Source organism: Candoia aspera, chromosome 2, assembly GCF_035149785.1.
Source record: "Candoia aspera isolate rCanAsp1 chromosome 2, rCanAsp1.hap2, whole genome shotgun sequence".
Lineage (NCBI taxonomy): Eukaryota > Metazoa > Chordata > Lepidosauria > Squamata > Boidae > Candoia > Candoia aspera.
In genome coordinates, this window is record NC_086154.1 from 156,094,770 (window position 1) to 156,121,823 (window position 27,054).

Consider the following 27,054-nt stretch of genomic DNA (forward strand, 5'->3'; position numbering starts at 1 on the left):
GACAACCTATTCAGCTAAGAGATCTCTAATTACCTCCATTTGTGGGCCACCACTTTCTCTGGATCACATCCTCAGTTTGTTTAGGAATAAAACAGAGCCAACATTAGAAATTTTATTGAAAAATCCAGCCACTCAAAAGGTGTCCATTAAATCTCTGGAGACCTAACAGACAATATTTCTTTTAGCTATAAGTGCTGAGCAAGGCATTCCAAGGCAGGATAGGAAGGAGGCAGAGGTAGCACTGGACTCACTAGATTCCATATTCTTTTGTAGGTAAAGCCTCCTTCAATTCAGTCTCAGCCCGTTTTTTTTTTTTAATCGTATGGCATAGCAGTTTCGTGTTCATGCTGCTTTTTCTTGCTGGGAAATCCTTGTGAGGTGCAGCAGCCAGATGTGTAGACTATTTAGCCATGACAAGTCACGTTGCCCGGGGCAGGCCCGCAACTAGGGTCTTTGTCACCCGGGGCAAACATGGATTCCGTGCCCATTTTGGTGCCCCTCCAGTGCTCATTTTGGCATCCCCCTAGCGCGGCCCCTGGGGCACATGCCCCACTTGCCCCCCCCCGCCCTAGTTGCGGCCCTGGCCCGGCGTGCACCAGAAGGAGGCTAGTCTACATTGCACGAGTTGGGCTGAGAGGGACTGGCCCAAGGTCACCCAGCCAGCTTTCACGCCTAAGGCAGGACTAGAACTCTCAGACTCCTGGTTTCTAGCCCAGCACCTTAACCACTAGACCAAACTGGCTCTCTCAGCCCCTGGTGATCCTCATGGACACTTTCATGTAGTTTTCTTGACAACAATGGATACATAGTTTGCCATAGCCTTATTTTTCAGCTTCACAGTCTAGCCTACAGCTCTTGCATATCCTACAGTCTCCCATTCATGGCTGCTGCCTGCTCTTTGAACAAGAGCCGTAGTACAGGAGGACCTTTGCACAAATCCATCTTGTGCCCTCATTACACCCTTTCCTTGACTGGGAGATGCTACTGATGGCCACTTATGCCTTAGTCACCTCAAGGTGGAGCTATTGCAATGTGCTCTAAAGGATTGCCCTTGAGGACCACTTGGAAGCTACAATTATTCCAGAAGACATAATTTTTTGTGTGGTTTATTACTGTTTGCTACTTGTTCAGGCATCAGGCTAGACACCGGGAGACTGTGAGTTCCAGTCCTGTCTTAGGCACAAAGCCAGCTGGGTTACCTTGGGCCAGTCACTTTCTCTCAGCTCCTGGAAGGAGGCAAAGGCAAACCAATTTTGAAAATTTTGCCAGGAAAACTGCAGGGACTTGTCCAGGCAGTCTCCAAGAATCAGGTATGATTGAACGGATTTAAAAAAAATGTATCTCCCCTAGAGTTGCTTAGACAATTGAGGCAGCTTACAAATCAAACTAAAGAAAGAAAGAAAAAATAAACCCACGTACTAACCAGGCCAGACTTTGTTTAGATTCTCAGCTAAATTGTTCACATGTGCTCTCTTGAAATTTACAACTACCATATCTGTACTGTATATATCTAAAAGACAAGATAGCAGTGTCTCTTTGCTTGCACCTGGCAGTCCTCTGGATTTTTACAGCTCAAATAGGTCCCATGTGATTAATGTACTGCAGCTATAGGAATTCAGGAGATTATTTTACTGATTCCCCTCAGTATGCAATTTGTGACACTGCAGGAATCTGAAATGAGGGTTGTAAAGAATAGCAAACTTAAATGAGGAGGGGGAACTGAAGCTTAAACTGGCCTAATAAATATGTACAAGCAGATATAGTAATAGATGTACTCTTCCCCTCACACACACACACACACACACACACACACATAAACAAGCAGGAAGGCGTGTATTCACAGGTATTTTAATTGTCTGTAAGGACATACACATCTTTAAAAAGCCCGCATCCTCCGTACCATATTTCTCTATCAGGCTGACTAGTGCCCAAAGCCACTCAGGCTTAGTGCAGGTTCCCCCCAGTTGAACCTGTTGGCCCTAAGTGGAGAATGAAATACTGCTACAAGGGGCCTGAAGCTTTTCCTGCAGAGACCCAGCTGATGAGGGGTTGCTCGGGGCGTGCAGCTGCTGCCGAGCCCTATCTCCTGTTAGTAGTTTATTCAAGGCACCTGGGCTGCATCATCGCATTCAGCAGATGCCCACCCCAAAGCTTCAGAGACCACTTGCCTGGGGGCGGGTGGGGGGGAGCTGTCACATTCTCTTCCCAGTATTCTTGTCCTTCTTGAATAAATAAGGCTTTATACATTTATTTATTTATTTATTTATGTCTCGAATTTATGCTACCACCCATCTCCCCCCAAAGTGGGACTCTGAGCAGTTTATAAATATCTAAGGAGAGGCTGCTGGCCTGATCCAAAGCTGCCATTCTCCAGGTAATATCCTCCTGTTTTAAAACTATGCCCCTGAACTCAGTTCGTCAAGAGCTGAGCTGCTATTGAAAAGCAGTGGCTGGGTTAGATGGAGGTAAGACCACACTATAACATTACACACAGGAACATGGAAATGGAGCACAGCAGTTCATTGTCTACAGCAAAAAACTCTGCCAAGGATTTTACTAATGGGAACCCCCAACACACCCTCCCCAACATTTGGAGTAACAGAAAAGCTAAAAGTTTTTCTATTCACTTCCACCCACTTATGTATAACATAAACCTTGGTTCAGAGCCCCAACTCTGAAGCACTGATCTCTCCTCAATGAACAGAAAGGATAGAGGATTGCTTCCCCTTCTCATTTCTTCAATGTAGCCAAAAGTAGAATGTTAGGGTAAGCAGAGATGGATCTGTACTATGTTGACAGCAGGCATTCATCCCTCATGCTGAGTTTGCAACAATCCATTTCCATGTTCTCAAAATATCAGCACGTTTGAATCATTTTGCACATTGAAACATGAAATACTAGGCGTAGGGATTTTCCTTCTCTTTTCAAAGGTCACGATTTTCCTTTCCCCCCTACGCTTTGGACAAACAACCTTTTTTAAAGGGGATTTTTAAAAAATATGCTTGTTCCATGTTATTTACCTGTGAAAACAGCATGGAGATATGAGGGTCATATCACTGGGTGGGATGGGGAAAGGGCTGGAATTCTGAGAAGCTTGTTTAATAAACCTGAATAAGCCTATTGGTGACAACAATTTGAGTGCTAATTGTCTAAAAAATATGAAATTCATGCTGCTGAAAATGGGCAAGAATGGGGCAAGAAAAGAAACCCCCCCAGATGCTGCCATGTCAAAGAATCAGTGTGTGATCTCCAATCCTAGTGAGTCCAAATGTCCTGCTTTGGGTGACGGGACATCACAAAGTCTTCCTGAAACACACAGATCGGAAACACTGAACTGAGTGTGTGAAGTGGCTAGTGGGGGACTTTGAGAAAGGAAAGGCAGACAGGAATGCCATGAGTCCTAAGAGACTGCTGGGCACTTTGGGAGCAGGAGCAGGAGATACTAAAACCACAATTGCAAACAATTTAAATGAAGGGAAAAGATGGAGGATAGCTGAAGAAGCCCGTGTCGCTGCACTAACACATTAGTGAAAATCTGGGAACATTGAGAAATACAAATAGAACAAAGGAGGGAACAGTAACTAAGGAGGAATATAAAAAATAATTGTCCAGATTTTCAGAGATGGTGTTAGTAAATCTACAACTCAGAATGTGCTGAGGAATGTGCTAAATGGGTGTCTTCAGGTACAGATATACTCAAAATAAAATAAATTGGTCAGCGTATCAGTTGCTCAATAGATGACAATGCTAGCAGGAACAAAGAAAAGGCAGAGCCATTCAACTCCTTCAACTCTTATTTGAGACTCATCCCTCTCCAAAAAGATGATATGTGTTCCAGGAGGCACTGAAGCGTAAGATGAAGGGAAAAGATGTAAAGTTCAAGACTGATAATAGCAAGTCAAGAGGAACTTATTTACTCTGAGTTTAAATTACCAAGTCCAGATAAATTACACCCAAGAGTACTGAAGGAATTTGCTGACAAACTGGTTGAACTTTTAGGCATTATTTCTAAGAAGTCCTTGAGAACTGATAAGGTGCCAGATGACTGGAGGCGGTGAAGAGTCCCTGTCTTCAAAAGGGGGAAAAGGAGGATCCAAGGAACCACATACAAATCAGTCTGACTTTGATGTCTGAGTAGATTTGAGAGTGGTTCATGAAGAGGTCAATCTATAAGCCCCTGATAACAATCCCATAATTAAAGGAAGTCAACATGGATCTGTCAAGAACAACTCTAGCCATCTATTTTTGATTGGTTAACTTCCTTAGTAAATTATGAGAATGCTATAGATGTAATAGTTCAGACTTTGCCAAAATTCCCCAAAATATTCTAATTAGTAAGATGGATGGCATGACAATTAAGTCGATATATAGCCAGCTCAAAATCATATCACCCAAATACTCATAATGGTTGCTCATCAAACATTCTGGTTTGATGGACTGAAGGTATCACATGGGTGGGGGAGGGGATAAGCTTTGGTCTTTGGCCCTGTACTCTTCATTTGCCTTGTTAATGATTTAGATGAAGAGGTGGAATAAATACTTTTCTAATTTGCAAATGATACAACATTAGGTAGGATAGTTAATTGCCTAGAAAAAATAACATTCAGTAACAATGGTGATAAAGACATGGGCTGAAAATAACAGAATTCAATTTCACAGAAACAACTGTAAAATTTCTTAGGTTGGAAACAGAAAATTACACATATATGTAATAGGGGATATACCTGGCTGATCCAGCCACAGGTATTGTGGCCAGTTCAAGGCATTATTCTTTAAGAAGGATTGAGACAAAACAGATCAAGTTCAGAAAAGAGCAACAAGAATTTTCAAAGGACTAGAAGCCAAGAGAAATTGAAGAATGTATGAATATTTAGTTTTGAGAAAAGGTGGGGGAGAGGGTTATAATAGCATTCTTTGAATATCTGAAAGGGTGCCACACAGAAGAAGGTGAAGACCTATTCTCTATTATTCCAGAGAATAGGAATAATTCATTATGCAATAATGAATATAAGCTATAGGAAGGCGGAGTCCAATAGAACGCTAGGGGGAAAAACTTCCTAACAGAAAGAATAGTTCTGCAATGGGATCAGTTCCCCCGTGTGGTGATGGGCTCATTCTCACAGACATGTTCAGGCAGAGGCTAACACACGGATACTTTAATTTGGATTCCTGCACTAAAGCAGTGGATTCAACTCAATGCCCTAAAAGGCCCCTTCCGCTCTTATAATTATATGATTTTGTGATAAGCTGTTACAGCCAAAGAAGCTAAAAACTACAGAATGCAGTATCCTTGCCAGGCCTATTACACATCTTGCCACTGCTCTGAAAACAAAGTGTTTCCCTTGACTTGAAACTGCCCTTTTAATTTCCCAGAATACCTTGAAGCAGAATTGAAATGGGGAAAATTTTGTGGCATTTAAGATATGGCTCCTGGATGCCCAGGGCCAAATTGATCACCCACAAACAGGGGCCCATCGGTGAGTCCAAGGGACTCTCCACCTATAGCCAGCCCAGAGCACAAAGAGGAATAAGCCCCTGGTCCCAACCACAGCTCAGCTCAGTCTTTGGCAAGCTACCATGTTTCAGTCTGGACTCCAGATAATGGTGGAGGGTAATAATGTTGACCTACCTTCAAGGATGGGTAAAGTGCTCTGAATGATTAGGAAAGCATGTACATAAACATTACTTTTTCAATTTTGTCTTTTCAAGAAAATAAAATAAAACCATGAATAAATCCTCTCTTCCTTGGAAGCATTTAAAGCCGCCTTTCCCAGCCTGGTGCCCCCCAGGTGAATTGGCCATGGTGGCTGAGAAATATGGGAACTGAGGTCCAACACTTCTGGAAGGTTCCAAGTTGAGGAAGATTGCATTGAAATGTATGAACAAGGTGCTGGTTGAGAGCTCATGCCTCTCCTCTGTGCCCAGTTCACATATAAAACTGAAGAGGGGAGAGCCCCAGCAACTATGCCCTTTCAAGCTGGCTCTTCAACGCTGGCAAAGGCCAAAAGAGAGTGCCCACTTGGGTTGAAATCCATGAGCAGAAATAATACTGACATAGGTTGTAAGTCAGAAGAAAGAACCTGCTGAGGCAACTCCAGAAGGCTCACAATGTTATGAAGAGAATAGTTCATAGGCAGACATTGATTTGCTTGGAGAGTTCTCGCTCAAGGTCCAAGATGAGAGCATCAAAGTCCTTCAGATTGAGCCTCGGGCTAAAGGGAGCCTCTGGATCCTCCACCAGGGCAAAATCACCCATGTAGACTGTTTGGCTATGGAGTGCCAGTCCTTTCCTCAAAGCCCCCTCCTCATTTTCCTCTTCCTTGTCACTCCCACTGCCTGCGACCTCATCATAGTCAGCCTCACTGCCTGGCTTGGTGGTTCCCAGGTACTGCTGTCCACACACACTCCAGTCTCCAGCGTAACGATTGCTTGGAGGACTTTCCAACCCTCGTGGGCGGCTTCGGGCCATGACAGTGGTGTTTGACAGGGGCAGATCCAGGGGAGGGTGGCACTGGTGACATGGCTGCTTGTTTGGAAAGGTACGTTCCCCATCTTCCATCTTCCTATATGGAGCTAAGAAGGAAGGCAAAATGAGGTAAGCAGGCCAGGAGGGAACATAGGTTGATGGTCATCCCAGTGGCAAGACCCCAGACCTGGCAGATGCTGCTGCACAAGAACACACAGCTGATTTCTAGATCAAGGGTTGCAAAGCTTAAGATCTGCCTGCTAAGCTCAGAGCATGGTATCCTTTCTAAGAAGTCTTACATCGCAAATACTGATATACAAATCACCTGAGATGTTGTGAGTTAATCAATTTGAATGTGAATAAACTTGAATAAACATGAGAAGCAAAGGCTTCATATGCATTCTTCCACACGCTGGATACAGTACATTGGCCTTACATGTGGCTTAGCGGCATATTGTTCTGCCTAAGAAAGAACATTCCATGGTTGAGGTCTGGGACAAGTTCAAGATCATCATCCTGTTGCAGATGTATTTATGAAACAATATGAAACATATTAAGGCCAATGTATCCAACATGTGGAAGAATGCATATGAAGCCTTTGCTTCTCATGATAGGTTTATTCATGCAGCAGTAGCTTAATGCACCTTTTGAAATATATTTATCCATTGATCAAACTACCCAGCAAACTGAGAGCAACCCTATTTGTTGAAGGGCCATCACTTCAGCTACAGTCCCAGCCCCTAACAGGGGCTGACTCAACCAGTGAACATTTTATGGTTTGTGTTTTTTGGGGAAGCAGATTATTATTTTGGTTTTTTAATTGTAATTTTTAAAATGGCAGCCCCAACAGGATCAATGCCACACACACAGATGGGAATGTCCCCATCTCTTTTGCATTGCCATTTCACACAGACCTCCATATTCATGGGGTGAAAACAAAATGGGGAAGATATATGCTATGACCCCAGCAACCCTAGTTTACGCTTGCTCCAGCTTCTCATCTTTCTGACCAGAGGCCGGAGCGGAAGGTTAATTTAAGGAGCCCTCCCTTCCAGGTCCAGATGATACCAAGACCCTTACAACAATAACTGCAGGTACAGCACCTTGCATTACCCATAGTTTGACCCAAGGTCTGAACTACACCCAAGGTTTATAAATAGCTTTGTTTAACATGTTGTTTAGTCAAACTAACTGCCCAGCTTGCACGTGCTTCTTTTTTCCTTATTGTCTAGAAAGATACTTCAATATAGTTTTAAGGCTATCAACCAACTAACCCTTGACTGATCAAACAAGGAGACAAAGTGCCATATGCCCAAAACACCAAAATTCCATACCACATTACTGTTCAACAAAAAGTGTCAGGACACATTAAATGATTGGCAAGGATCCAGCAGCTGAAGCTAATTTGTCCCCAAGAATGGAAGAGATGCCCCTGAACCACTGGCACACTCACCTGGCCACGACTGTAGCAGATAATGCAACACTTCAATATGATGTTTAAAGTCCATGGTGCTGGCAATGGTGCCATGCTGCTGGCCAGGTCTGCGGATGACAGTTCCCCCTGCCCCTTGGCTCAGCAGCACAGGTCCAAAGCACACAGCAAGGTTCTGGGCATTCATACGATTGAAGGTATGGAAAGCAGCAACCGAACTAAGGTGATCCAGCAGCATCGTCAAAGTGGCCTAAATAATAGAAACAACAGCCTATTTCAGCCCACTCTGTCAATACCAAGGAAGGAAAAGTCTTAATCTAGAAGAAGGAACTGTAAGGAAAAGATGTGCAGCTTTCTGTGGGAAGTCCACTAACAATACAGTGTGGGAGGCTATCTTTGGGTCCAGGAGAGAAACCAAGATTTTGAAAAAGCAGGTAAGTCTGGGATTGATAGATCTATTCTCTCATTCTCAACCTGGGGCCTTCTCACCTTCTCAGCCTCTGGTAGGCAGTCCAGAAGAGCTGTTGTCTCCTTCACTTCCAGCCCCCCTGTCCGATTGGACATGGCTTCCAGTACCACCTGATAGAGGGGGTCAGTGATAAGAGGAGTGGGTAGCTCACGCAAATAGTCCTTCAAGATCCCTGGAAAGGAGGAAAATAGAACACCTCAACATTGCCTTTGCTCCAGGGTCAATCTTTATTAGAGAAAGCTGTTATCATACTGGCACTGCAAGGGTCTATGGCACATTAGGTTCCTTGACATGAAAATCTTGACATACAAACTTTGCAAGTCAGTGCTTTTTTCACTCTGGCAGAGTAACAACAGACTAAGGGAGGGAGCAGACAGTTGGGATGCAAGGTGATCCAGCACTTCTGGGTCTTTTGTTGCTCAAAGCCACACACTTGCACTTCATCTTTCAAACAAGACATAGAATGGAATGGTGGCGCTGGTACATCTCCACTGAGCAACACTTGACAAACAGTCAACCTGGCAGTATAACAGGAGCCGTCAGCTCCATTCCCAGCTTCACTGCCCACATAATGACAAATAGCCAAATCACAAGCACTGCCAGATGGTTGCAGGACTCGCTGCCAGCCATCACATGCTAACCTGACCTGCCTTTAATCATGACAGGAAGTGGACCAAGACGCAGAGGAAATGTGAGGGCTGAGAGTCACAGGAAATTTGAGTCCCCCAGCTCTAAACCTCTTGGTCATCGGAAGAGCTCTCTTCAGTTCAGGATCAGGAACATCCTTTTTCTGGACAGAGGTCTAGCTTGCCTTCTTTTCATGGCATTCCATCCAGTGGCCCAAACCTACATCTGTATTTGGATCCATGGTATTTAAAATAATGGGAAATAGCACCAAAAAGTCTTGAGGAATCCCTTAAATAAAGATTGCTTTATTCATATTTAGTCTCCATATTTTTGGTTGTATCAGCAACATGATTCCTAACAGATTTTCTCCTCCATCTACAGTATATAAACTTGCATTGGACAGAAATATTGCATATGAATTCTTGAGGTTTTGTCTCCTTAAGAGTTTGTTTGTTTTTGCATTACAGTGCAGCACTTGAGATTTGAGGACAAAAGCACTTGTCTGCAACTCAAGCCAGGGGCTCTCAAACAGTGTGGTGCCTTACTCTCCAAAAAGAATAAATGAATTTATATAACCTGCCCCAAATAAAACTAAGGAGATCTTCCTCAGTGATTCTGAGTGTGCCAGTTCTGGGTTTTGCACTGAATGGGTTCCTTATCCCACTCTTTATCCCCTGCCCCCTTCACAAATGCAAAGTCTGAGCCCTGTCAGGCTTCAGTTCTGCTATTGCTTGGTCCAGGCAGAGGGGGACTGAGTTCTCTCATGGTTCCAGAAATGCTGGGTGGAGCTTTTGGGTGCTCTGCTCCCAAGAAGTAGATCAAGATGGATATTGCCTGGCTGATAAGTCCATCTATACTTGGGGAAGGGTCCTGAATTCAGGAAAAACAGATTGGAGGGGGAAAGCCAGTCCCTGGCAGCCTATATGGAGTGTGGGAAAAACCAGTGCAGAAACACTGGAACTCACTGACCGCTGGGCCAATAAAACCAGTTTACTGCTGTCACTGAAGTACTTGCTCATCACCCCCATCACCATTCTGGGATCAAGGCTTTCTACCTATGACCCTTCTTCCCTGGGCAGAGTCCAACAGAGGTAAAGGTTCTTGCTCCCCTGCACATTCAGCCTTTTGTACCCACCCTGCATTTCTCGGTTGCTAGGCAATTCTCTCCATCCTCTTCCCGGTTCAGATCAGCATCTCCAGTTAAAAGAAGCTCAAGGAATTCCCTGACTCCCAGCTGAGGTGCTGACTTTCCTGGAATGCATCGATGGGCAAGGTGAAGCCACTGGATGAGGAGAGGTAGCCAGGCAGGTCTGGGTGCCAGGCCAAGCAGAAGACCATCAAGAAGACTCAGGCCAAAAAGAGCATGCTAAGTTATCGGGTGGCTGGTCTGTGAGGGGGACTCTGGGCCTGGCTTCACAGTGCACCTGCTTGCCTCCCTCCAGCCCTGCTCAGCCCCCTGCTTGCCCCACAGACCAGATGCCTCCAGGCTCTTCCTGCCCTGCCAACCTCTGTCCCGTCCCAAACCCTCACTCCATCTCCACTTCCAGGTCCCACTGCTACCAACCACGGGCCTCGGTCTTCGGCCTCCTGGCCCTGCAGCCATTGTGGGTTCCCTGTTCCCCTCGTGGACCAGCCATCTTGCTTCGCGACCCTGTTCACATTCACTTGCAATGCCCCTAAGGTCATGATCTACAGTTTGAGAAGTGCTGCCTCACACCAAACACATGTTTTCATGGGATTTCTCTCTTTCCCCCACCTAGGAAAAGGCATGTGTGGAGCATGCATGTGTGAATAGACACACATGCATGCTTACTTTTCTGTACTTTCTGTTTTTTCCCCCATTCTTTTGTTTTTATTTTTATATATATTGATCTCTGCATATTTTAAAAACAATTTTTAAAATAGTGCTGTTTTCTGACTTAGGAAGGCTTTTAGGATACAAATGTACTATCTCTGATCTGTATTTTAACCTGAAGCAGTAGATTATTTTATAAGTATAACATTTCATTCTTTGAATGGCTTCACATAGTTTTGTTATGGCCATTTTATGAAGGTGATTTTATAACTTTCAACTCATGCTTGAATAGGACTGTGCCTGAGCAGAATCTCCGTGTTGACTGATCCATGGGTGTTCCTTGATATACTAAGGGGCTCCAGGAGAGGAAGCTACGAAAGAAGCGCCTAGAGAGATGTTGGCCGAAAACAAGGGAAAACCTTAATTGGACGCAGGTACGATTCCAGATGCCTGCACTGTGGCGCTAAGAGGGCAAAGTGTCAGTACTTCTTTGTCCTTTTTGCTCCTGCAGCATGTAAGATCAGAACAGGTTCACTGGCTACCAAATCTCAAAGACTCAATTAGCTTAAGGAGGGGAAACATTAGGAACTGCACAGTTTGTTCTGGGAATTATCTATCTGATGCAGGCATATCCTAGAAACTACAGCCATCATGCAAGTTGATGTCCTCCCCATGTCTCTACTACTTGGCCCCACTCAAGCCCTGGAACAAGACACACAGGCATTTGTCATTTTTCTGCAGCAGCCTCATTCAACTCTGGAGGTTGTTTCATCCTTGCTAATGATCACTAGCCACTCCTCCTGCTCCTGATCCCTAAGCCAAGGTTTGCTAGCCAAGGTTTGCTCTTTTGGGTCAAATAGCAATTCAGAAGTGTTCCAAGAACATAAACTCCAAATAAACTGGGTAGATACTTCACCAGCATGAATCCTCAGCTCCTCACCCCAAGCAGGAGGAAACAGTAAGCACAGATTATATTGGCAATGTGACCTGCCTACATGTTATCAATTCCAGAAGTCTCTCCAGAGCCCACTGGGAACTGGTTGGCTGGAAAGTCTATCAAGAGCTCAGCTGTGGGCACCAACCTGTAATCACATTGATGTCTGGGTAGAGATCTTCAGAGAGAACAACAGCAGTACTGTCCCTCTCAAAGGCATCACGTAATTCCTTCTTCACTGCTGCTGAGCCACACAAGCGATACAGGCCCACCACCTGCAAGCAGAACAGCGTTGATCACCTGGGCAAGCAGACATTGCTACAGGCAATGTCTGTATGGGGAAGAAGTGTCATGAGTGAGGATGGCGAGCAGGGGGCTCCCATCCAGGCTGTAAAGCGCATACATAGTACTGAGGAATTAGGTGGCCATTCAAAGAGACACAGATTGGGCCCGCCTTAGTCTTTGGGGTTTATATGTCTGGGTTTTCCCACGCTTCTTCAGTTTGTTAGGATTCTCTGTTATGTAGCAGTAATAAAACACTAGAGACCTATTCCTTGTCTCAGCATGGTTCCTGGCTGTTAGGACAAGAAGTCACCCATGCCTTAATCACCTCCTGTTCGGATTACTACAATGCACTCCACATGGGGCTGCCCTTGAAGACCATCTGGAAGCTACAATTGGTCCAGAATGTAGCAACACACACAGTTTTGGGTGCCCCACATTTCACCTGAGTAGCACCACTGCTGTGTAAGCTGCATTGACTTCCAGTTGCTTTCTGGGTATAATTCAAAGTGCTGATTATCACCTTTAAAGCCCTACATGGCACAGGGCCAGGTTACTTGCAGGACCTCCTCTCCTTTTGGGTATCTGCCCATTCTATAGGTTAAATAGGACATCAGGAATTGTTGAATGACATAAATTACCATACACTATTGAGGGACTATTTATTTTTTAAAGATTTTAGACAAGATAGAGAGCAAGTGTATAAGCTTAAGTTGGCCAAGTGGTATCAATCCTTTAAAGATGGACAAGGAATGTCATATTATTATCAGTCTCTTACATCCCATTCCCTGAGACAAGCTTTCACAGAACTTTGTTTTCAAACAATGCCAATAGCCTATTTGGATGGAAGATATAAAAGATTACCAATTACACACCATTTATGCATTTGTAATAACTCACAGGTGGAAGATTTCAGCCATTATGTATTATTTTGCAAATTATATCAGGAATCTAGAGCTAGATTCACCACACCTTTGTTAATCCAACTGAATCATTCTCATTCAGAAGAAAAAATCTATTTTCTGTTGACTGATGTTGATGAACATGTAACAAAACTTCAGAGGACCTTGGATGAAGCAGATTATCAGGATCCTTTCCAGTCAGGGTTCAGACCTGGGTACGGTATGGAAATGGCATTGGTCATGCTTTTGGATGATCTCTGGCATGGGCAGGATGGTGGCTGTGCGTCCATCCTTGCCTTACATGACCTCCCAGCAGCTTTCAATACCATCGACCATGGTATTGTTCTGGACTGACTCACAGGACTGGGAGTGGGCAGCACGTTGTGCTACTTCACCTCCTTTCTACAGGGTCGGTTCCAGTCGGTGGTGACTGAGGAGGAGAGATCCTTCCCTTGGCTCCTGCTATGCTATGTGAGGTGCTGCAGGGGTTGGTGCTCTCCCCTCTCTTATTCAACATCTACATGAGACCGCTGGGTGAGCTCATCCATCACCATGGGGTGAGGTATCATCAGTATGTTGATGATAGCAATTGTACCTCTCTGCTCCTGGTGAATTAAGTGATGCTGTGGACATACTATCCCGGTATCTGGAGGCTGTGAGGGTCTGGATGGGGAACAACAGTCTTCAACTGAATCCTGGCAAGACTGAGTGGCTTTGGGTTTTGAGCCCCTCTGGTTCTAGGACTTTACCATCTTTGGTACTGGATGGGGTTGCACTGCCCCAAACAGACCCTGTGCGCAGTCTGGGGGTCCTCCTGGACTCATGACTCCTGCTCAATGAGCAGGTGGCAGGTGTGGCTAGGAGGGCCTTTGCAGAACTTCGTATTGTGCACCAGTTGCACCCATTCCTAGATCGGAAGACCTACTCATAGTCACTTGTGCCCTGATCACTTCCTGGGTAGACTACTGCAATGACTCTACATGGGGCTGCCCTTGAAGAATATCCGGAAACTTCAGCTGGTGCAAAATGCAGCGGCACGAGCAGTTATGTGTGTTTCTGGTAGAACACACATTAACACCTCTGCTTCGTGAGCTGCTTTGGTTACCAGTTTGTTTCCAGGTCCAACTCAAGGTGCTCATGTTGACCTTTAAAGTTCTTCATGGCATGGGGTTGGGTTATTTGAGGGGCTGCATCTACCCGATTTCATCTGCCCCTCCTACCAGATCCAACAGAGAGGATATGTTATGGGTTCTGTTGCCTAGGGAGCTACATTTGGCAGGGCCTAGGAGGCGAGCCTTTTCTGCTGTGGCCCCTGTGTTGTGGAATCTTTTCCACCCCTAAGGTGAGGTTGGTCTTGTCACTGTTGAGCTTCCAGAGGTCCCTCAAGACCTGGTTATGCCAGCAAGCCCGGGGATCTCCAGGGATGGATGAACTAGTGAGGTGGCTCCCTTATCTTTAACATCCCTTTGTCTTTTATTCTTTTAGTTTTAGCTGGTTTTTAAATATTTTAAATGTATTTATTGATTGTTTTTAGCTTTTTGTATGCCACCCAGAGGTGCTTATTTGTGAGATGGGCAGCTATATAAATTTGAAAAATAAATAAATAATGAAACAAGTTGCATTGTTTGCAATGGCTGCAAAGAAGGTACGAAAGCAGATGTTGACAAATAGTGCTGTTAATTTTAGAGGGGATGTATTGAACTGTTGGAGGAGGCTCTTGCACATCCCTTGGACTGCAAAGATAACAAAGAAGTGCTGAAGCACATAAAACTGGACATGTCACTAGAAGGAAAAATAACAAAACTTAGACTTAGTTACTTCGGTCATGTCATGAGATCAACATCATTGGAGAAAGACGTTATGCTTGGAACGGTCAGTGGCAAAAGACAACGAGGACGCCAAAGAATGTGCTGGTTGGATGTAATCAAAGCAGACATAGGCCAAATTATAAAGCAACTGAAAGAAGCTGTACAAGATTGGAAATCATGGAGAGAGCTGGCTTATGGAATCGCCAAGGGTCGGATATGACTGAATGGATAATTTGATTCCATTTGAGGATGAGGGGTTGAGCTGGGAGGATGTTTGGTCTGGCACCTGGGGGGAAGGGTACCTTTGTTTTTAATTATGTTTTATGGATTGTTGTGAGCTGCCTAGAGTCATTGTATGAGATGGGCAGCCATGTAAGTCCTATAAATAAATAAATGCCATGTGGATGACATACTGGAAAAAGCAGACATCTGGGTTGGAAGAAAAGGAGATGGCCAGGCTGAGCTACTCTGTGTTTTGGGGGAAGACACTACATGAAATATGGGGATTGGTTGCTTTGCGTGGGGAGAACATTCACCTTCAATCCTCGTTTCTCAATCTGGGTTACACATTTCTGGATCAGCAGTGGCACCTTGATGGCAGCACCTTCCCTTTCCACCAGCTGACTCAATTTCACTCCAAAGACCTGCGGTTCCTGTTCAGAGTTAGCTGGATCCCACTGTTCCACCAGGGTGAGTTTGATGTAAAGAAGCCCCTGAGGCTCCAGCTGCAGGGCCAACTGCTGGGTCCTACAACCTAAAAAGAGAAGCCTTATTGAATGTTAGGACTGCAATGGATCCCCACTTCCCCATCCCCTTCCCTAGGCCAGGCAATCCCATGAGGTCAATCCAGTATTAGAAGCATTTGAGATCTACCCAACACTTGAGCATCTTGAGCAGGAATTAGGTCCTGTGCTCCACTGGCAGAAAGGGGAGAAAGAGAGCATAGTCCTTGCATGAGAGGGGTCACAACTTTGACCTCCACCCCACCACAAGTTTAAAAGCAGCCTTTGACGGGAAAGTATTGAGGCCCTTCAGACTCGTCGGTGCTGGACTAGTAGAACAAATGATCTGATCTGGCAGAAGGTAGCTTCCTATGTTCCTGAGCAGGTGGGCTGCAAAGGACCTTATTTCTAGCTGTAACTCCCTGGAAAACTATTTATTGGCATGCGCCTGAACAGCCTTCCTCACCTTGAAAAACCTGGGGCAGAATGATCGTGCCATGGCAGCAAACTCGGTTCTTGCCCACAGTAGGTTCACACGAGAAGACCACCATTTTGAGAAGTTGGGCATCCTCTAGCTCCAGCTGGAAAGAATGGTTGAGAGTGAGGACAGCAGCCTGGCAAGGCAGGAGGGCTGTGCGGGCCTTGTTAACAGAGTCTACTTGAAGAATGCAGAAGAGCTCTTTGGTTTCAGCTTTGGGAGGTCTGAAGTCCTGTATCCCCAGCAGGTGGATGCTGACAAGACCAGAGAGATGCTGCAGACAGTCGGGCTGTTCAGCAAAACTGTACAGCCGGAACGAAGACCCTTCAAGGCCAAGGCATGCCTCTGCCTTGGCCAGAAGCTCTGGGGAATCACCGTCACTCAAATAGCCCCCACTGCTGGCAGCCTTGCCCCAGGTCACAGGTCGCTGAGATGCCACACTACTGTCAAGATGGTAGCGGCTGATGACGTTGCCTGACTCCTTGGGGGAGGAGCTCCCCTCTGGCCCTCGAGGACGAGAGCTGCGCAGGCTTAGCTTCCGCCTCAGCTCTGGCAATTTCTTCATCTTCATGGAGAGACTTCGCACTGGGCCTGGGGACTTGGCCTTGCTGAAAGAATGGCTCTTTTTATTGGCATTGGTGTTCTGGGCCATCAAGGTGGCGCTGGCTGAACTTTCCTCAGGATCCACAGTTGTGACAGACACCTTTCCTGAGGAGAGAAACTGCATGAGGCAGGTCACATCAAGCGTCACTTACCCAGGGGGTCACAGGAATTGCTCCAAAGCTGCAGGGGCAACAGGCTGGGGGAGAAAGAACTGGTCTCAGGACTTTTCACAAAAAGGCCAATAGGAGATCTCTTCTTGCAAGAAAAGAGGAAAGCTGAAAAGCAATCTGAGTACAGTATATATGGTTCAATGCTGTCACAATCATTCTCCCTTTGTCCACTGCAGATACCCCCAAAATTGAAATACTACTTTAATTATGAATACAGACATGAACGTACATGCTGCTAAACTCAACATTTTCAGCCAAAAACCTAGGTGGTATTATGAATGATTCTTCAGCAAAGGATCGTTACCTTGTCGTGGTGCTGGAGCTTGAGCACCTCAATGATGCCATGAGCTAAACCGTGAAGGGCCACCCAAGACGGGAAGGTCATGACAGAGAGGTCAGACTAAATGCGATCCCTGGGGAAGGTAATGGCAACCCACCTCAGTATTCTTGCCGTGAAAACTAAATGGATCAGTACAACCAGAGATATGTCGGTATACCATCGGAAGATGAGACCCCCAGGTCGGAAGATGGTCAAAATGCTACTGGGGAGGAACAGAGGATGAGCTCAACTAGCCCCAGACGTGATGACGCAGCTAGCTCAAAGCCGAAAGGACGGCTAGCGGCCGACGGTGCTGGTGGTGAACGGCGAATCCGATGTTCTAAGGATCAACACACCATCGGAACCTGGAATGTAAGATCTATGAGCCAGGGCAAATTGGATGTGGTTATCGGTGAGATGTCAAGATTAAAGATAGACATTCTGGGCGTCAGTGAACTGAAATGGACTGGAATGGGCCACTTCACATCAAATGACCACCAGATCTACTACTGCGGACAAGAGGACCACAGAAGAAATGGAGTAGCCTTCATAATTAATAGTAAAGTGGCTAAAGCAGTGCTTGGATACAACCCAAAAAACAACAGAATGATCTCAATTCGAATTCAGGGCAAGCCATCTAACATCACAGTGATCCAAATATACGCCCCAACCACAAATGCTGAAGAAGCTGAAGTAGAGCAGTTCTATGAGGATCTGCAGCACCTACTGGACAACACGCCTAAAAGAGATGTTATTTTCATCACAGGAGACTGGAATGCTAAGGTGGGCAGTCAAATGACACCTGGAATTACAGGTAAGTATGGCCTGGGAGAACAAAACGAAGCAGGACACAGGCTGATAGAATTTTGCCAAGACAATTCACTCTGCATAACAAACACTCTCTTCCAACAACCTAAGAGATGGCTTTATACATGGACTTCACCAGATGGACAACACCGAAATCAGATTGATTACATCCTTTGCAGCCAAAGGTGGCGGACATCTGTACAGTCGGTAAAAACAAGGCCTGGAGCTGACTGTAGTTCAGATCACGAACTTCTTCTTGCACAATTTAGGATCAGACTAAAGAGATTAGGGAAGACCCACAGATCAGCTAGATATGAGCTCACTAATATTCCTAAGGAATATGCAGTGGAGGTGAAGAATAGATTTAAGGGACTGGACTTAGTAGATAGGGTCCCGGAAGAACTCTGGACAGAAGTTGGCAGCATTGTTCAGGAGGCGGCAACAAAATACATCCCAAAGAAAGAGAAAACCAAGAAGGCAAAATGGCTGTCTGCTGAGACACTAGAAGTAGCCCAAGAAAGAAGGAAAGCAAAAGGCAACAGTGATAGGGGGAGATATGCCCAATTAAATGCAAAATTCCAGAGGTTAGCCAGAAGAGATAAGGAATTATTTTTAAACAAGCAATGCGCAGAAGTGGAAGAAGACAATAGAATAGGAAGGACAAGAGACCTCTTCCAGAAAATTAGAAACATTGGAGGTAAATTCCAGGCCAAAATGGGTATGATCAAAAACAAAGATGGCAAGGACCTAACAGAAGAAGAAGAGATCAAGAAAAGGTGGCAAGAATATACAGAAAACCTGTATAGGAAGGATAACAATATCGGGGATAGCTTTGACGGTGTGGTCGGTGAGCTAGAGCCAGACATCCTGAAGAGTGAGGTTGAGTGGGCCTTAAGAAGCATTGCTAATAACAAGGCAACAGGAGACGACGGCATCCCAGCTGAACTGTTCAAAATCTTGCAAGATGATGCTGTCAAGGTAATGCATGCTATATGCCAGCAAATTTGGAAAACACAAGAATGGCCATCAGACTGGAAAAAATCAACTTATATCCCCATACCAAAAAAGGGAAACACTAAAGAATGTTCAAACTATCGAACAGTGGCACTCATTTCACATGCCAGTAAGGTAATGCTCAAGATCCTGCAAGGTAGACTTCAGCAGTTCATGGAGCGAGAATTGCCAGATGTACAAGCTGGGTTTAGAAAAGGCAGAGGAACTAGAGACCAAATTGCCAATATCCGCTGGATAATGGAAAAAGCCAGGGAGTTTCAGAAAAACATCTATTTCTGTTTTATTGACTATTCTAAAGCCTTTGACTGTGTGGACCATAACAAATTGTGGCAAGTTCTTAGTGGTATGGGGATACCAAGTCATCTTGTATGCCTCCTGAAGAATCTGTATAACGACCAAGTAGCAACAGTAAGAACAGACCACGGAACAACAGACTGGTTTAAGATTGGGAAAGGAGTACGGCAGGGCTGTATACTCTCACCCTACCTATTCAACTTGTATGCAGAACACATCATGCGACAAGCTGGCCTTGAGGAATCCAAGGCTGGAGTTAAAATCTCTGGAAGAAACATTAACAATCTCAGATATGCAGATGATACCACTTTGATGGCTGAAAGTGAAGAGGAACTGAGGAGCCTTATGATGAAGGTGAAAGAAGAAAGTGCAAAAGCTGGTTTGCAGCTAAACCTCAAAAAAACCAAGATTATGGCAACCAGCTTGATTGATAACTGGCAAATAGAGGGAGAAAATGTAGAAGCAGTGAAAGACTTTGTATTCCTAGGTGCAAAGATTACTGCAGATGCTGACTGCAGTCAGGAACTCAGAAGACGCTTAATCCTTGGAAGAAGAGCAATGACAAATCTCGATAAAATAGTTAAGAGCAGAGACATCACACTGACAACAAAGGCCCGCATAGTTAAAGCAATGGTGTTCCCTGTAGTAACATATGGCTGCGAGAGCTGGACCATAAGGAAGGCTGAACGAAGGAAGATCGATGCTTTTGAACTGTGGTGTTGGAGGAAAATTCTGAGAGTGCCTTGGACTGCAAGAAGATCCAACCAGTCCATCCTCCAGGAAATAAAGCCAGACTGCTCACTTGAGGGAATGATATTAAAGGCAAAACTGAAATACTTTGGCCACATAATGAGAAGACAGGACACCCTGGAGAAGATGCTGATGCTGGGGAGAGTGGAAGGCAAAAGGAAGAGGGGCCGACCAAGGGCAAGATGGATGGATGATATTCTCGAGGTGACGGACTCGTCCCTGGGGGAGCTGGGGGTGTTGACGACCGACAGGAAGCTCTGGCGTGGGCTGGTCCATGAAGTCACGAAGAGTCGGAAGCGACTAAACGAATGAACAACAACAAAATTATGAATGATTGAATAAGTGGAGAGTTCTATAACCAGCAACACAGTCAAAGACTAGGCAAAACATACGCTGGTTTCATTGAAGAAGCTTTTCCCTCAGTAATGGCCTTTAATTCAATACACACTTAAGATAAATAAGATCTCAAGATGTCCAAGAGCAACTCCCAGGGCCAAGTGGCCCACTGCTGTGCATTTCAGGATGGATCTCTTTTAAGCACTCTAGAGCACAGTCCACACTCAGCAAAACAGCGACTTAAAAGATCGGGATTGTCTTTTGCTATTCCCAGCCCTTTTAAAGAAGAGATACTCCCAGGAGGTCATGCCCCAGTAAGAGAAAAAAAATCTTGCTCCTGACCAAATGCATGCTCCCCACGGCCCTCGGCCCTCGGCCCTCAATTCTCCAAACCATCAAAGTGGTTCTCAGGCTACTGGGAAAATGTGAGTCTCTGCTAAGGAGAACCAACTCACCACAAGTCTCAGACTGGTGGCTGCCCAGCCTCTCCACTTGCTTAGTAGGCCTCGCTTGGATTGGTGAAATCTGCATGACGTCACTGACTGTCTTCTGTGAGCTGCCAACATCTGTACATTCATGTGGGACTCTAACGTCTCTTGGGTTCCTCTTCTTGTTCCTATTCTCAGAACCACCACCCCACTTCCTTTCAAGGCAGGGGAGCTGCAGGTCCTCATCCTCTGGAATGGGGTTGTACCAGATCTCTCCTTGGGTCTTGCCATGCATGTTGAATTCTTCCACCTCAGTGGCAGAGCTGGAAGCTGCCTCTTCTACCCCCTGAGTCTTCCCTGCAGAGAGCACCCATTGGCGGCTACTTTTCTCCAGGGTCTGTAGGTAAGCACCTTGGCTGCTGCACTTGGTGCTGAGGCTGGTGCTACATGTCTCTGTGCAGCTGACCAGCAATTCAGTAGCTTTCTTGGGTCCACTTGCCACTGGCCCAATGCCTGCAGGGGCCTGTGGCATATGGGAAGAGCTCTGGCACAGCCTCCTGTTATGAGAGTCCTCTTGGCTGCTCCAGGTGAACTTCGGCCAGTTTTGTTTCCGTGACACAGCGATGGTAGCACTTTTCTGGCATCCTTCATCCAACTCAGCAGTATCCACTGGTTTAGGCTCAGAAGATAGCTGTAAGTCATCTGGTAGCTCCAATGGAGGATCTACTGGGAACAGAAGTTGATTTATTAATCTCTCCAATATGGCCCCTTAGCCTTTTTATCAGAGAAGTATATCAACATGAATGGCTCCTGCCAAATAAGGAGACAGAATGAGGGCAGAAAAGGGCCAGAGCCTAAACGTGACCCCTGCTGAACAGAGAAATGGAGCCCAAATGCTGCTTACTACAGAGTAGGATTCATTCCTGCAACTCTGTAACAGTAACGATCTGAAGTGTTTGGCACCTTCCTTTGATCACATATTTGATTTTATGTGATTTACTTTCTAGTCCAGAGAATATTCAAGGCATTAACAAAAATTGATCAAACCAGAACAAAAGGGCAGGATGTAGGGGCAGTATTGAAGCTTGAAATTGATGGAAACATAGCCACCTCTTTATTCTGAATTAGTCTACATCTCCAGCACCAAATGAATTGCATCCTAGGGTACTGACGGAATAAGTTCATGATCTAGCCAAATCCCTATGTATGTTATCTCTGAAAAATCCTGGTGAACTGGTGATATGCCAGATGAGGAGAGCAAATGCCCCTATGTTCGAAAAGGAGGAAAATGAAGATCGAGCACACTACGGCTGGTCAGTCTAACACTAATACCTGGAAAGATTCTAGAACAGTTCAAAGAGATCAGCTTTCAACTGCCTTGAAAATTGCAGTAATTCCAGAAGTTAGCATGGATTTGTCATGAACAAATCTTGCCATCCATTTTTGATTCATTTACTTCCTTAATAAACTGGAAATGCTATCATTGTGGTATTTCTTGATTTCAGCAATGCCAAAGCATTCCAGAATATTCTGATTAGCAAGATAGTTAAATGTGGGCTGGATGGCAGGACAATTAAAAGAAACATAGACATAAAAATTGTACCCAAAGAGTGCTTATCAATGGTTCCTCATCAACCTGGAGAGAGGTATTGCATGGACTTTCATAAGGGTTAGCGTTAGGTAGAAGGAACGCTTACCCAATTTGCAGACAACACAAAATTAGGTGGGTAACTAATACCCTAGAAGAAATAAAATTAAAAATGATCTTGAAAAGCTGGAGAAATGGGATGAAAGTAACAGAAGTAAATTTAACAGACTCAAGTCCAATGCTCACTTAAGAAACAAAAATCAAATGCACACATATAGTATGGGAGACACCTGGCTTAGTAACAGTACTTGTGAAAATGATCTTGCAATAGTAGTATATTGCAGACTGAATATGAGCCAACTCAGTGTGATGTGACTGCAGAAAAAGCAACAATTTATTTTCCAAGTCACAGGAAGTAATCCACTCTGTCCTGCATTAGTCAGGCTCCACTTTGAATACTGTGACCAATTCTGGTCACCACACTTTAAAAGGATTTAGAGAAACTGAATAGATTCAGAGAAAGGCAATGAAGATGATCAGGGGATTATAAACTATGCCCCATGAAGAGAGACTGAAGGAGCTGGGAGTGTTTAGCCTGGAGAAAAGACTGAGGAGAGATGTGATAGTGCTGTTCAAATAAATTGCCCCTCCCAACTGTTTGACTCTAGAATATAAAAAGCTAAAAATACAGATTAAAATTAGTCCTAAAAGAAATGCTAAAATCAATTAACCACAAAACTTGGCAGAAGAGATGCATCTTTACTGACTCTCTAGACACTGAGAGAGTGAGGCAAATGCATCTCCCAAGGGAGGGCACTTGCTGGGAGCAACACAGAACAAGGCCTCCTCTTGTGTGCCTGAAGGATGGGCCTCTGGCAGTGGGATCAACTTCAAAGGGTCTCTCTTGCAGAATTCGATGTTCATGGCTTTACAGATCAATACCAGCACCTAACACTGTGGCAAATAAGCAGTTGGCAGCCAGTGTAGATGTTTCAGTACAGGCATCGTATGATTCCTGTATTTTGAGCTACTTAGCCACCTAGCAGCCATGGCAATTTCCACTTTTCAAGGACAGCTTACTGTACAGCACATTGCAACTGTCAAGACAGGATGTAATCAAGGGATGTCTAGTCATTGACACAACTGACCCACTAGATGTAACTGTGCAAAATCACAACCGGCAAATTTAGTGACAGCTTCATTCAGGGGGAGTCCAAACCCTTCTGCAAAAGGCTGAACTTCAGTCCCAGAGTCTAGTCTCCTATTGACTGACAGGACCTCAGTTATACTGCCAGATGTGTAGCAGACACGCTCAATTCACATCACAGTGGAACATTGAAAATTAAACCTGAGTCTATGCCTTAACAATCTTAGAAACAAAACTTTCTCTCAGCAAAGCAACCCCTGAAAACTTTTGATAACTCCAAAAGGAGAGTGGGAAAGTATGGGAAAAGGGGTTCATGGCGGGGGGGCAAAGCCACCACATCCGGGCTTGGCCTGAAGACGTGCAGCTGAGGCCTGCAATGTAGCAGAGGCCAGGAGGTCTGTCCCAAGCTTCCAGCTGCTCAAACCTAGTGCCAAGTTGGATTTCCTGTTGTTTACTGCATAGTCCCCTCCCTGGCCAAGACACAGAGCTCCCTTTGTAGGTCCCCAACCAACTCTACACGAAGAGCCCCACTGATTCAGGCATAACTCAAGAGTGAAGATGCAGGTCACAAACCAGGCTTCTCGGGAGACAGTGGAAAGAGAAAGAACAGCAGAACTACTTCCCTTTTCAGAGTTACTTTTTTTACCTGCTTCACAATATAGTTCATCAATCAAAACATTTGATAGCGACATTATTGCACTATTTTTTTAAAATGCTTTATCTTCTTTGACTTGGGGGTTGTTTGTTACCACTTACATCAGTATTGCCGAAAAGTTCTCAAATTCAAAACTGGGGGTAAAACAGTCACACTTAGAGCTTGAGATGCCTACAGCTTTGCTATTGTTGGTACCAGAGTTAGTATCTGACTTCAGTTCAATCTGCTATCTCAAAGAGATTTATAATCATAAAATAAGAAAAAAAATGGAACCGCCAAAAAAAGCTAAAAAGAAGTTTTCAGATATGGAGGAAGAATTACACTAACGATTAATATTTCATTAACATTAAAATCAGAAAGGGATTAGAGGGCTTGGATATATACAGTAGCTAGGACTTCAACAGTAACAGTATGATAAACTTGGGCCAAATAAACTTCTCTGGAGAATTTTTTCCAAAAGTAGGGTACTCTCACCGAAAGGACCCTTTTCTCAATTGTCATTACTGGCAGAATGTACTTGTAATTCACATGGCATGTTCACCTTCTCAATCCTGCAAGCTAAGTGACTATTACTCTGTATTTATAGAAGACGAAAGGAGGTTTAGAGCAAACAGCTTTGTCCAGGGGACAAAGCAGAGTGTTCCTTCTTCATCCCAAGCAAACTCATTGTAGCTGCTTGGTTCGATACTACTGTAAGCCTCTCTCATACAATTCATGTTTCTTTATTATTTCAATTTCTACCCCAACTTTCTGGACTTTCAGCATTCAGTCTGTGAATGTTGATGGTGAAGGTCTTAATGGAGAAGGGAATCTGCCTGAAGATTTCCTTAGGCCATTCCTACAGTGTCACCAGAGACTAATTAAAGGAAATGCCAATTGACATCTTCTGCATTCCAATGCCTTAGCACTTAATTCATCCAGCCACTTGTGGATCTCGTCAGCTGAAGAGTTCTATTTGCAGCAGATGGACACAATAAAACCTGGAAGCTAGCATACGCATGTTCGTTTAATGCTGCTTTTCTGTCTCACCTTTTTCCCAGTAGCAAACGCAGTGCATACCATGGTGCACAGCCTTCTCCCACTTTATCCTTACCACCACTACCACCAAGGCACAATGGGCTGAAAGAGACTGATTGCCGCAAGGTTACCCAGTGAACCCAACCAGGGGCTGGAACATGGATTCCTCAGTCCAAGTCCAACACTTGAACCAATATTCCACACTGGCTTTCTGTGGCAATGGAATCACATGATGGCCACAGACTGGCGTCCAGCACACAAGACCCATTCAAGCGACTCTTTCTGGCAATCACGTGTCCTATAAGGGCATGAGCCAGGGCTCTCTGGCTGCAGGATGTTACTGCCATTCCTTTGGGCTGGAGAGGAGTTACTTCAGGAACGCAGGGCTGTTGGCAGAAGAGCAGGCCCCTCTTGCCGGCCTGAACACCGTTCGGTTCCCGCTTTTGCTCCTCTGCGTTTCGGAGGCAGCTGGATCTAGGCAGCGCCTTGAAAAGGGAAGAGTCTCGGTCCCGACTTCTTTCTACCGTTCCTGCGTTCAAAGTCGCCGCTGACCACGACCATCCGCCCTCACCCGATTGCTGGGAAAGCTCTCAAAAAGGAGGCGGGGGCTGCAGCGGCAGCTAGAAGCCCCAAGAAGTTCACCCCGAGCTTGCCTGCCGCTCAACGGGCCGACAGGGGCAAAAGGCGCTTTCCACCTCCAACCGGAGGCTGGCTCCGGGGCCGGGGCCGGGGCCGGGCAGAGAAACGCGGTCCGTCCTAGAGAACAGCCCCGGCAATTCGCCCGGCAACGTGGGCCTCGCTTGGGCTCCCCCAGGGCCACCGCGAAAAGAAGGCTTTCTCTGCGTGTCCCTACTCGGCAGTCCCTTCCCTTCGCTTCCTTTTGCCTATTTTGGGAGCAGCTGGGGAGGAAATGCCGAAGACGTCTACAAAAGCCCCCTCCCGTCGGGCGAGGGTGTCTCGGTGCCCCCAGCTGGCCCCGACCCCGCGCCTCCCCCGGGTACCTGGTTCGTTCTGCGGCGCGGCCGCCGCCTTTTTGCTCCGCAGGCGCTCCTTGCCCCTCAGCCGGGAGAAAGTTTTCCTGAGCAAAGGCTGGGCCATCACTCGGCCGCGGGCGACTCGGTCCTGCCGAGCCCCATGCAGGAGAAGCGGAGAGACCCTCAGCCCACGGACCGTGCGACGCGCTCCGCGGGAAGCAAATTCCTCGGATGCCTCCTCCGCTTGCGTGCCAAGCCTAAACTGCTGCTGGGGCTTGTAGTCGGAGGAGGAGGGGGCGGAGGAGGAGGCGGGGGAGGAGATGGGCCGGCCAGGGAGGGGCAACGGCCATCCGCCCCGTCTGGGCTTGAGCGGAGACCGACCTTCGGAGGAAAAGTCGCTGCGCCCGCCAGGCCGTCCTCGGCTTCTGGCGGTCCAGGGGAGCAGAAGAAATGGAGAAACCGTTCTGGCCGCTGCTGTCCCAAGTCGTGGCCGATTGCAGAGAAGCTGGCCCAGCCTGGCAGGACAGAGGTGAGGCTGAGCAGCAAATTATTAAGCCCCACTTCAGACTCATCGAGGCAGTTACCAGATATCTAAGAAAAACAAACTCGCTGGTGCAAGTATCAACCACCTTGGACAGAAGGTCCTCTGTCACTGGAAGAAGCAACAGCCTAAAGTGTCACCAGTCCAGGGCATCACCACCCATGTTGTCCATAGCAGGTATGGCCAGACCAACCCTCAAAAATGTACCTGCCCAGGGCTGTTTGCTGCACAGTACAGTCAAGCAGGTCTCCAGTCCCTCATCCAGATCCTTGTTTGGATGTCTGCTGATTCTCCATCTAAGTGGGCCTGTTCTGCTGCAAGGAAGTGGTGTGGGTCTGATGGGGGTTTGAAGGTGGGAGGTCTATGCAAAAGCATTGCATGTCATATTAGCAAAGTAAGATATCAATTAGGAAAAAGCTGGGGAGATTTGGGGCATTGCTCTCACCTAAAGAGATCCAACAGTCTAGAACTTAACCAGGCAATGAACAGTTCTGTT

General features: G+C 45.8%; 1 protein-coding gene across 1 annotated transcript; it reads right to left on the minus strand.

Moving 5' to 3' along the window:
* Positions 1–5,503: 5,503 nt before the first annotated feature.
* On the minus strand, positions 5,504–26,277 carry SYDE1 (synapse defective Rho GTPase homolog 1). The gene is made up of 8 exons (XM_063294470.1): positions 26,045–26,277; positions 20,664–21,359; positions 15,904–16,623; positions 15,252–15,469; positions 11,872–11,998; positions 8,388–8,539; positions 7,920–8,148; positions 5,504–6,573 (listed from the first exon to the last, which is right to left on the minus strand). The coding sequence occupies exons 1-8, from the start codon at positions 26,139–26,141 to the stop codon at positions 6,128–6,130; spliced, it is 2,685 nt and encodes an 894-aa protein (XP_063150540.1). The 5' UTR covers positions 26,142–26,277; the 3' UTR covers positions 5,504–6,127.
* Between the last annotated feature and the right edge of the window lie 777 nt (positions 26,278–27,054).

What these genes read in the sequence shown, in the direction of transcription:
- SYDE1 (XM_063294470.1), bottom strand. Translation starts at nt 26,141, where the DNA reads ATGGCCCAGCCTTTGCTCAGGAAAACTTTCTCCCGGCTGAGGGGCAAG. An exon ending in CCACCAGTCTGAGACTTGTG is followed by an intron (nt 16,624 to 20,663) that starts GTGAGTTGGTTC and finishes TTCTCTCCTCAG; the next exon opens with GAAAGGTGTCTGTCACAACT. An exon ending in GCCTACCAGAGGCTGAGAAG is followed by an intron (nt 8,149 to 8,387) that starts GTGAGAAGGCCC and finishes TCTATTATTTAG; the next exon opens with GCCACTTTGACGATGCTGCT.